This window comes from Rhinoderma darwinii, chromosome 7 (genome assembly GCF_050947455.1).
Source record: "Rhinoderma darwinii isolate aRhiDar2 chromosome 7, aRhiDar2.hap1, whole genome shotgun sequence".
NCBI classification, from domain to species: Eukaryota; Metazoa; Chordata; class Amphibia; order Anura; family Rhinodermatidae; genus Rhinoderma; species Rhinoderma darwinii.
The window spans coordinates 134,691,335-134,703,243 of record NC_134693.1 but is presented as its reverse complement, the minus strand read 5'-3'; the positions used below and the strand labels follow the sequence as shown (position 1 = coordinate 134,703,243).

Here is an 11,909-nt window from a genome sequence, read left to right as displayed (position 1 = left end):
CACGATTTAGCTTACATTCCCGGAGGTTGTGGCAGCAGTATTCTGTTTTGTGATAGGACAAGAGATATGAGCGGAAACACATGACGAACTCGGGCGGAAGTGAGTCTGAAAAGCGTGTGTGAGTATGACAAGCCTGGCAATTCATTGAAAAGATGAAAATTTGATACACTGTTTCAATAAATGGCTGATAATTGTAGCGGACAAAGTCAGAGAAGTTGCGATGATGATGAGTGGTGACAGTTCAGAGCGAGGCAGCTCTTATCCACATGCATAGGGAGGCAAGGCATGCTGGCACTTGTGGTCCACCCCCTGATATACCTGCTGTAATGGCCACTGCAATCCTGCACCTCTGTATGCTGCTCTAGTGTCGTAGTGGTCAACGTGTGACTCTCCACCTGTTGCAAAACTACAACTCCCAGCAGGCCCCGACTGTCCGATGCTGGGAGTTGTAGTTTTGCAATAACTGGAGAGACAGGTTGATGAATACTGCTGTAGACATAACTATTTTAAAATTATTGCCAGAATTAAATAGACATGGCTGTTTTTTTTTTTTTTTCCCCCCGAGAACAGCGCCACACCTGTCCTAGTTGGTGTGCGGTATTGCAGCTCGGCACCATTCACTTAATGGAGCTGAGCTGCAATACCAGACAGAACCTGCGGACAGGTGTGGCGCTATTTTTGGACGAAAGCAGCCATGTTCTTCTAATCTTGGACAGGACCATTAATCTATGGTTGATCCCATATTCTCTATAGGAGAAGCACTACATTGTCTGATCGGGGGCAGAGCTTTGCATCTACGTCCGGCTTTATATTGTGAACGAAAATTCTTATTTACGTCTAGACTAATGGAGACACCTGGGGAGACCTCTCTGGATGTGATTCCATGAGACTTCTCTGTATGACTAAGATGGAGTCACAGCTGCTGGTGGCCCCAATTACCGCACTGGAGTTTGTGGGTGATCATCTTCTGGCTGGTAAGCGTGTATGTGTGTATATATAAATATGTGTGTGAATCTTCTATATATATATATATAAAGTGACCCCCTGGTCTCAGAACAAAATTATAAATGTGACGAGGTATATATAGTGATATTACCTGGTGCCCTCCACCTGCGCCCCTCTGCCGTGAATCCACTGTTTTAGGCCGGATTCACACGAGCTTGTGCGTTTTGCGTGTGCAAAAGCCACTTACCTGCTCCGTGTGTTATCACCATATGATGCGCGGCTGCGTTTGGATGTTTGTAAACAGAAAAGCACGTGGTGCTTTTCTGTTTTCATTCATCCTTTTCACTGCTGTTGCGCGAATCACGCGCCTCCCACGGAAGTGCTTCCGTGTGGTGCGCATGATTTTCACGCACCCATTGACTTCAGAAATACGCAGAAAGAACGGACATGTCGTGAGTTTTTCGCAGCGGACTCACGCTACGTAAAAATCACGCACCTGTCTGCACGGCCCCATAGACTAATATAGGTCCGTGCGACGCCTATATCACACTCGTGTAAACGAGGCCTGAGTCTAAGACACTCCCTCTGTTCACGGATTGGTCAGAACTGCTCATGTGAGCAGCTCTGACCAATCCAAGAACAGTGGGAGTGTGTCAGACTCGTAGTCTCAGAAGCGCTGTGGCCATTTTGAAACAACACAGAGGGGACCCTAAAACAGTGGATTCACGGCAAAGGGGCGCAGGTGGGGGGCGCAGGTGGAGGGCACCAGGTAATATTCCTCCACATACCACATCGTATTTAAAATGTTGTCCCGGGACCGGAGGGTCACTATTTAGGAACATTTCCACCTACAATAAATACAAGTCGTTCAGTCGTCCTCTTCTGTCAAGTTGTCGTCCATTCAGTTACATCTGTTTCTGGGAAAGCTGGGTGACCACAAATATGGCTGCTATTGCAGCTCCCACTGTTGCCATTCAGCTTTCCAAAATTCCTGAATGGCAAGCCTGTCTGGTTACACATCCCCCTCCCATATTGCTGAATAACTCACCATTTCTTGATTATATCTATTTCTAGGAAAGCTGGGTGACAACTATTGCCACCATTGCAGCTCCCACCCAGCTTTCCTGCTAGTCCTCAATGACAAGCCGGTCTAGCTACATGTTGACGAATCCCACGTTGGTATATAACCAGACAGGTTTGCCATTCAGGAGCCCAGAAAAGCTGGATGAGAACCGCTGTAATAGCGGCCATACAGTTCACAGCTCTATTACTAAGAACTAATATGAAGTATTTTTTTTTTTTTTAGGTGAAGGCCCTAATCTGACCGTTTATAGCTTGAGAAGCCGCTGTTTGACGTCACTGAGGGTCACGGAGAACGTTCTTGCGGGTTACACCATCCATGGAATAAAGACGTCCAGTGCGGAAGGCTCGGACTCCTCTGTCTTGTGTGTGTTTGGAAGTAAAGGTCTTATCGTCCTGAATGTCGGCAGAAGAGATCACAATATAAGTCTGTCCAAAGTCTGCCAACTCCGAGAGCTGCGTGATTGGATATGGGACATTCAGTGGCTCGGGGGTGACTCGCCGTCTACCGCTTACCTTGGCGTAGCCTTGGGGCACAATTCTGTAGCATGTTATGACTACAGGACGGGTCAGGTCCTGAAGGAAATTCACTGCTCGGAAAAATGCATCTTGTATTCTGCTCATTTTGTAGGAAGAACCTGGGCAGAGCTGGCTCTAATCTCCGGGACGGTGTTCAACCAGCTCGTCATATGGGGTATGTCCGACCAAACCGATGAAGAAGGAAGAGTGGAGCCTCGAAGGAGAATAAACGGGCACGATGGCGTCATTTTCAGCATATTTTATGAACCGCAGAGAGGTATTTTGGCTTCGGCCTCCGATGATCGCAGCCTCCGGGTGTGGAACGTGGGCAGTCTGGCGAACCGCGATCCAGATGTCCAGTGTCTCCTCGTGTTGTACGGGCACCAAGCACGAGTGTGGTCAGTCCGACTTCTCCCCGACCATATCATCAGTATCGGGGAAGACTCTGCTTGTATCGTGTGGAGCTACAGTGGAGATCTTATTCATTCCTTTAAAGGTCACAAAGGTCGAGGCATCCGTGCCGTCGCCGTCCAAGACCACCTTGGTTTGGTGGCCACTGGTGGAGCAGACTCTGGAATCCGACTTTGGCAAATTAAAGAAAAATCTTCCCCGTCTAGCAACCTTTTGAACCTAAATTTTGATTCCTCAAAGAACATTGGGGTCCCGAAGGCGATAACGTTAGCGGATATTAATTGTCTTGTTATAATGACGGACTTGGGTTTTATATACACTTATAATTTTAGCAGCAAGCAATGGACCTTGGTCCTGGAAGATAGGACTTATAAATCATACGGTCTCCTAGATGTGGTCCGGTTGGCTGACTCCACCCTATGTGCCATCGGTAATATAACGGGCAGCGTTAAGATCTTCTCACTTTCATGTGGTCATTCTTGCAAGGAGCTCAAGCACCATGAAGGTAAAGTCCACAGCTTGACTTGGGTTGTCTCCTCATCGGGTTTGTCCACAGATACATGTAGCCTGTTTTCTTCTGGTCCCAATGGCGTAATAGTTTTGCTTGACGTCACGTGTGTGTCTGGAAATATCACATCTGTCACGGAGAAGTGTAGGTTTCTTCTACCCACCTGCAGGCAAAGATGGCACACCAGCTTAGCATTTGTGCCCGAAGAAGGTTTCATTGTATGTGGTGACCGTAGAGGTTCATTGGCGCTATTTCCTATGAAGGTCTCTGGGGAAACCGGTGGTGAAACCGTCAAGGACGTATCTTCACAAAGTGCCACCAACCATCAAAGTTCTCATTTTTCCATCCAAGAGCCAGTCCACGTTCTCTTTGGCATTCATGGAAAATTAGGTGTAACATCGGTGGCGTGCCACGACGGCTTCGTGTACAGCAGTGGACGAGATGGATATTACCGGCAGTTGAAGGTGGAAGGACGCCAGTTGGTCATGCTCCGCAAACTCAAGTCTTGCAAGGGGATGGAATGGATTGAAAGTGTGTCCTTCACACCCGCCGGAGACTTAGACCTTCTTGGTTTCCACTCCACTGACTTTGTGGTGTGGAGTACGAGAACCAATGAGAAGCTGCTCTGTATCCCTTGTGGTGGAGGACACCGGTCTTGGAGCTACAAGAAAGAAGGTCCCACAGAAGTGTTTTCCTACATCAAATCTGGTGATGTATTCGCCTTCCATAGTCAACCGGTGGAAAGAGTCCAGAACGTATTAAAGGAACCCCTGCATGGCCGAGAACTGACTAGCGTTAAGTTTGCCGGAACGATCAAGAATTCGTGCCAGGAAGATCTTGACGTTCTTATTACAAGCAGTGAAGACACCACCGTTAATATATGGGCCTTCAATAGAAACCCCAAACACTTTCATTGCCTTTCCACCATAAGTGACCATCTCTCCAGCGTGAAAACGTTGGCTTTAGCCAGGACCACACGTGACGTTGAGGGTCTCTCCACCCTATTGTTCACAGCCGGGGGTAGAGCTCAGATTGAGGTTTATCGGTTGTTGATCCAAGTGAAGGAGGTTAACGGCAGCGTTACGTGTCAAGTCGTCCACTTAGCTTCCCACCGCCTGGACGAGCACTGGGATAGAATCAAGAATAAACATCGAATGCTGAAGATGGATCCTGAAACCAGGTAACGTTCCGGTAAGGCTGAGCTCACACGGAGCTGATTTGCCGCAGATTTTCCGTCCGGGTTTGCAGACAGAAAATCTGCAGAGGAATAAAGTAGCCGCCAAGTGAATGAGATTTAAACAAACGCTGCAGAAATTTTCCGTCCAGAAATTGACCTGCGGTTTCAGATTTTTTTTTTTTTTTAGATCCACCGCATGTCAATTTCTGCTGCAGAAAGTGCACAGATTTCGTGGCAATTTTCCCTATTAAAATGAATGCGGAAGAAGAAATCGGCAAGCAGATCTTATTGTTCCGGATTTCGCTGCAAGTTACCTGCGGATTCACTGCAAAATCCGCAAGTCTAGTTACGTTAAAAAAAAATAAATAAATCTATATTAAAGAGGCTGTCACCAGATTATAAATGCCCTGTCTCCTACATAATCTGATCGGCGCGGTAATGTAGATCACAGCAGTGGTTTTTATTTTGAAAAACGATCATTTTTGAGCAAGTTATGAGCTAGTTTAGATTTATGCTAATGAGTTTCTTAAAGACCAACTAGGCATGTTTTTACTTTTGACCAAGTGGGTGTTGTAAAGAAGTGTATGAGGCTGACCAATCAGTGACCAATCAGTGTCATACACTTCTCATCAGTGACCAATCAGCATCATACACTTCTCATCAGTGACCAATCAGCATCATACACTTCTCATCAGTGACCAATCAGCATCATACACTTCTTTACAACACCCACTTGGTCAAAAGTAAAAACACGCCCAGTTAGTCTTTAAGAAACTAATTAGCATAAATCTAAAATTGCTCATAACTTGTTCAAAAATGATAGTTTTTCAAAATAAAAACCACTGCTGTTCTCTACATTACAGGGCCGATCAGATTATGTAGGAGACAGGGCACTTATAATCTGGTGACAGAGCCTCTATAAAAGTTTGTAATACAAAAAACAAACCCACAATACTCTCCTCTCCTGTGGCTACGCTTTCCTGGTCCCCCGCCTGTCCCTCTACAACCGACCCCCAGCGTTGCCAGAGGAGGAGATTATAATGTTTCATTCTTTAGATGCTCGACTGTTTTGCGCAGGGAAATCCGCTACGTGTGAACTACGCCTTAGGTTGTATTAACCTAAATGGGGATCTGTCCTCTGTACAGAGCGCCAGAATTTAAACGACTCTGTCTCATTATAATGTGACATTCTTAGGAGACTAATAATAAATGTGCCCCAGAGTATTACCGTGACAGCCGAAGGGGCCCAATATATGTAACACCCCCTCCCCCATCCATCCAGGGAGCGGAGGCACGTTGGGAAATTTCCCTTTAATTTCCACTAAGCACATATCAAAATTTCCCTCCTTGTCAGTACATGGACAATATTAACGGTACATACGTTTTATTGGTAACCTCCAGCGTCTCATGTATTGTCTTTTTGTCCGGCCTCTTGTCAGATACTTGTCAATAACGGCAGTGGATAAGATTCCAGGCAGCGTGAATCCTGATTCCTCCAGCGTGTATCTGGCGGCTGCTTGCAGCGATGGATCTGTAAGGTGTGTGTGAATTACCAATAAAATTCCCATCAAGTAGTTAAAGGGTATACCTGTCACCTGGGAGTCGGACCCCGACCGATCAGCTATTGATGGCCTACCAGCTGTAAAACCCCTTTAACCTGTACCTGCAGCCACCAACAGGGGGAGTTTACTGAAGACAAATTTATTATAGAGTTCAATGGAAGCTGTTTAAATTCTTTGTCAGTGAGCTCCCCCTAGTGGTGACTGCAGGCATCCAGGATGTTATCATTTAACTCTATGTCTATGCAGGGAATTTAAAGGTCTATATACGAAAAATGAAGCTCCAACCCCCATAGGGATATGTATTCTAAAATTAATCAACAATAGGTGCACTTTAAATATTCAGTCGTGTATAAGATGCCTTAAAATAAGTCTATTCCAGAAATAGCGCCACTTTAGTTCATGGGCTGTGTCTGGTATTTCAGCTTAGCGTAATATACATGTACAAAGGTGGGCACTTATCGCAGCAGGGCACCAGCAACAAAATCCTCCTCCCTCCAGCGATCAATGGATAACCCCTTTTAAAAAGTCTATCCGGTGGCAGGAACCCTTCATTATATTAGACTGTTCATAGTGACATGAAATACATTATCATCGTGTTATTTAGTTTATTTAATGTTTTTTATGTTTCTGTAGATTTTTTGTGATGAGTGAGAGTTCTCGAAAAATGACTTTGGTAGCGGAGTCCTTCTACCACCAGCGCTGTGTACTGAAAATAGAGACTTTTGTCCATACTTCTGGCAATGATTCGAGGTAAAGCACCAGATAAATGTTATACCTCATAAAACAATTAATATTTAACTGAAAGGGGTTGTCCCATATGGGCTACTACGTCTCAAAATGAGGACTGGCATCTGAAATCCCTGGCGATCACTCGCAGAAGCGGCGGTATGCCAACACATTTTTCCTGCAGTGACCACTACAGGAGAAATGTGGTATTACATGGCCTCCATTTAAATAAATTAGCAACCATGTAATACATGTCACACTGAGTCCACCACCCCATGGGCCGCTCTCTGCAGCGATTTTTTTTTTTTCTTTTTCTTTTTGGCTCTGACTATCCGAGGTGCTCTCTCTGTGACATCCATAAAGCATATGGACAGGGTCTGTCCTAATGAGACCGCTCCTTTTTTTTTTAAGGCCATTTATCTCTATAATAAGAAAAAAATCATATATAGAATTTTTTCCTACGTCTTCTTTTGTGAAGTTTTTGTTCACCTTTTGCTGAGTTTTTATTTTTTGGTTGACCACCGATATGACCGCCATTACAGCTCCCACACTCTGACTAGTCCCCGTCCCCCTCGCAAGTTCATCTGAACATGTAAGACAACTGAGAGAATTTTGGGCCGTACGTTATCCCTTGTTCCTCATGTATCGTGTGATGTTTTTGTAATTTACTATATTCTGATACTGGATAATTTTCCTCCCTCTTAGAGTCATGCTGTGCAGCGCTGCTACTGATGGGCGCATTGCATTTTGGGATATATCTGGTACAATATCCCGGGCTGACCGGATGCTGGAGAAGGAAAATTTGCAGGGTGAGTCTCTCAACTTTTATACATAGGGTGCGTCATTTATAACTAGTCACTAGCACCAAAATCCTATATGCTGGCCCCATAAGCGGGGTATATGAAAACTAAAGAAGTCACTTTGTAACCTAAACCTCTCCAGTTCTCTGGATGAAGCCTGCAGTGTAAACCATTGAGGTTTTTATAGTAGTTGCCATAGCCAGATCCATCCATTTTGTTTCTGTGATCCCTGCGATCAGCTGTAATCTGTTGGGGAATCTGGCAGCAAGTGTTCAATTCCCCTGCAGCGCCACGACAGGAGAAATAAAGCATTACACGGTGCCCATTTAAATCAATAAGCTATCTATGTAATGCATGGATGAGGCGACGCTCGCAGAGAAGATCTTTGTAACGGCTCATTTGACCATTAGGGCCCAATCTCACGAACATGAATCTCATCTGTGTGCAGTGCATGGAAATCACAGACGGACCAATTGATTTCAATGGGGCCGTTCACACATGCAGGAGTTTTCACGCACCTACGCGCCCATTGAAGTCAATGGGTGCGTGAAAACCACGCACAGCACACGGACACATATCCGAGTGCTGTGCGTGAAAAACGCATGCCACTCGCAAAGCTCAGATGCAATAACGTAACGCACACGGACAGATTTACGCGCGTACATCTGGCACGCTCGTGTGAATGTAGCATTCGTTTTTTTTAAAAATTATTAACCATAATGGTCCGCCATTATCATGATAACCGGATCGTAAGTCAGATCTTCGTAGATTGTAAAGACGGTTGTGACTGAAGTGGATTATGTCCTCGTCCGTGGATTGTATTGTTTACTGAAGGGGGCAGATCAGAGGAGCGCCGGTCTTGAGTCGTGTTATTGTCGCGCGCGCTGGTTGCCTTTGGGGAGGTAGTGAGAGCACGTTAGGACCAGAGCACATTGCAGAGGCTCATTACACATTTATTAAGCGCTGAGTGACGTCTCTGGGGTTATTCGATCCATGACACATAAACAACATCTGCTAATGACCAGGAGGGTTCTGTGCGTCTGGCATCTTCTCTATGTCTGACTCCTGGATCCAGTCTTAGAAAAGAATACAAAAAATACTTCAAAAACACCCAACAAATAAACAATTACAAATATTTAGATTAATAACAAAACAAAATTTACCCGCTCTCCCTTCAAGTGTCCACTGCGTTCAGGGAAGTGTCCTAAATGCACGGCGGCAACCCCTCCGCTCATGCTTGACGTCTCCCGTATTATCCTCAAAACCCTGGAGGACCGCAGGAGATGTCAATTATATGTGGTGGGGTTGCTGCCCAGAACTCAGGACACTTTCCAGATGAAAGAACGCTCAGCGGACACTTTAAGAATAATTTGCATATGGAACCAAAGGGATTAAAAGTTTCCTTTCTTGGTTATGTTGGGTTTGTAATTGCAAACACGGGTACTTGTTTCCGCAGCACCTATTTAGCAGGGGTAACGGTTGGGGGAGGGGGGGGGAGACTGATGACCGGTTCCCATTTAAACGTGGTATAAAATAACTAAAGAAATCACTTTGTGACTTTATAGTGGGTGTCTACCTTGTTTTCCACAGGCGTGAGAAGTTCTGTGGTAGTCACCCAGTAGCTGCTGCATCGGTTGCTAGGAAACAGCTAAAAAATCTGTCATTGTTTATCTCACACAGTGATTGAAAAATGATTCATTAGGGCCGAGGTCCCCAACCTTTCGTAGGTCACAAGCCACTTTTAGATGGGATTGAGCCACATTGAAAATTAAAAGAAAAAAAGCTACTAAAAGTTATATCGCGATTAGCCAAGTGTTATGGTTTTTACCCTAGTCCCCTAAGTTATAGTAATGCTATCACATCCCTAGTGCACAACAGTACCTGTAGCTACCATCAGTTGGGGAGCCAAATATAGGGGGCAATGGCTGGGGAACACTGCGTTAGGGAGTTTGAGGGCCTCCCTAATTATTAAAACGGCACACGGTAAGTGGACAAGCGCTTTAACGGAACACAACGGGCAAAACTGATACACTATGTTATGCCTAGTGTAGGTCTTGAGGGGGCGGTGCATGATACAGGGATTCTGTCCATGTGTCATGCTCCGCCTCCTCAGGCCCTGCACTCAGTATAACGTAGTGTATCAATTTTGCCTAGAATGTTCCTTTTAAATAAATTATTAAAATAAAATCGACATCACATCGTTCCAGACAAAACAGATCAGGAGATAAGGAATTTATAATGAAAAGTAATAAGAATTCGGTTCCTTACAGATCTGGGACCTGTTTGCTTTACTATCTCCGCTCACCAGTGTGGGATTAACAGTCTCTGTATCCAGAAGACTAAGGATGGTCAATACCTGGTCGCCAGCGGAGGAGATGACAATTCCATCTGCGTTTGTTGGTTAACATTGGACCAGATGTCTAAGGAGGGTCCAAGAGGAGATGTCCAACTTCTCCGGTCAGTCTCTGCTCACTCCGCTCACGTCACCGGCCTGCACATCCTCCGGGATGACCTCTTAGCATCTGTGTCTGTGGATCAGCGTCTGACTCTTTGGGAACTTGGGGACAGTGGTCTGCAGCACGTGGCCACCAGATTCTGTCACGTGGCCGATGTGTCTGAGTTAGACTGTTGGACGCATAATAAGGATAAAGAGCAACTATGTGTGATCTGTGGACAAGGCCTGGAAATCGTGAAGTGCAAATACTAGAAATCTGGAATATTTACTGTTTTCTAAAAATACAAGATACAAAAGTATCACCGTGTGAAGAAAAATAAAATAGAATTTATATTTTTATGAAGTTCTTGCCGTGTTTTACGTACATTAAACCAACATACAAGAGAGACCAGTCACATGTAAATTAGCACTTGTTTCCATCAATATACTTGTACATTTAGTGTATGTATAGCAGCAGTATTATAGTAGTTATATTCTTGTATATAGCAGCATTATTATAGTAGTTATATTCTTGTATATAGGCGGCAGTATTATAGTAGTTATATTCTTGTATAAAGGAGCAGTATTATAGTAGTTATATTATTGTATATAGGAGCGGTATTATAGTAGTTATATTCTTGTATATAGGCGGCAGTATTATAGTAGTTATATTCTTGTATATAGGAGCAGTATTATAGTAGTTATATTATTGTATATAGGAGCAGTATTATAGTAGTTATATTCTTGTACATAGGGGCAGTATTATAGTAGTTATATTCTTGTATATAGGGGCAGTATTATAGTAGTTATATTCTTGTATATAGGAGCAGTATTATAGTAGTTATATTCCTGTATATAGGCGGCAGTATTATAGTAGTTATATTCTTGTATATAGGAGCAGTATTATAGTAGTTATATTCTTGTATATACGGGGCAGTATTATAGTAGTTATATCCTTGTATATAGGGCCAGTATTATAGTAGTTATAGTCTTGTATATATGGAGCAGTATTATAGTAGTTATATTCTTGTATATAGGGGGCAGTATTATAGTAGTTATATTCTTGTATATAGGAGCAGTATTATAGTAGTTATATTCTTGTATATAGGGGCAGTATTATAGTAGTTATATTCTTGTTTATAGGGGCAGTATTATAGTAGTTATATTCTTGTATATAGAGGGCAGTATTATAGTAGTTATATTCTTGTATATAGGAGCAGTATTATAGTAGTTATATTCTTGTATATAGGGGCAGTATTATAGTAGTTATATTCTTGTTTATAGGGGCAGTATTATAGTAGTTATATTCTTGTATATAGGAGGCAGTATTACAGTAGTTATATTCTTGTATATAGGGGGCAGTATTATAGTAGTTATATTCTTGTATATAGGGGCAGTATTATAGTAGTTATATTCTTGTATATAGGGGCAGTATTATAGTAGTTATATTCTTGTATATAGCAGCAGTATTATTGTAGTTATATTCTTGTATATAGGGGGAGTATTATAGTAGTTATATTCTTCTATATAGGGGCAGCATTATAGTAGTTATATTCTTGTATATAGGGGCAGTATTATAGTAGTTATATTCTTGTATATAGCAGCAGTATTATAGTAGTTATATTCTTGTATATAGGGGGAGTATTATAGTAGTTATATTCTTCTATATAGTGGCAGCATTATAGTAGTTATATTCTTGTATATAGCAGCAGTATTATAGTAGTTATATTCTTGTATATAGGAGCAG

The 11,909-nt window shown here is 43.3% G+C and overlaps 1 protein-coding gene across 1 annotated transcript; it reads left to right on the top strand.

Annotated features, from left to right (window-relative positions):
• The first annotated feature begins 84 nt into the window (after positions 1–84).
• WDR6 (WD repeat domain 6) lies at positions 85–10,522 on the top strand. Its single transcript, XM_075831739.1, has 7 exons — positions 85–118; positions 754–974; positions 2,252–4,643; positions 6,080–6,178; positions 6,836–6,952; positions 7,634–7,737; positions 9,999–10,522. Exons 2-7 carry the CDS (start codon positions 884–886, stop codon positions 10,433–10,435), a joined length of 3,240 nt encoding a protein of 1,079 aa, XP_075687854.1. The 5' UTR covers positions 85–118; positions 754–883; the 3' UTR covers positions 10,436–10,522.
• The last annotated feature ends 1,387 nt before the right edge of the window (positions 10,523–11,909 follow it).

Coding starts and splice junctions, on each gene's coding strand:
- WDR6 (XM_075831739.1), top strand. CDS start 884: ATGAGACTTCTCTGTATGACTAAGATGGAGTCACAGCTGCTGGTGGCC. Junction 4,644..6,079: donor AAGATGGATCCTGAAACCAG/GTAACGTTCCGG, acceptor GCCTCTTGTCAG/ATACTTGTCAATAACGGCAG. Junction 7,738..9,998: donor GGAGAAGGAAAATTTGCAGG/GTGAGTCTCTCA, acceptor GGTTCCTTACAG/ATCTGGGACCTGTTTGCTTT.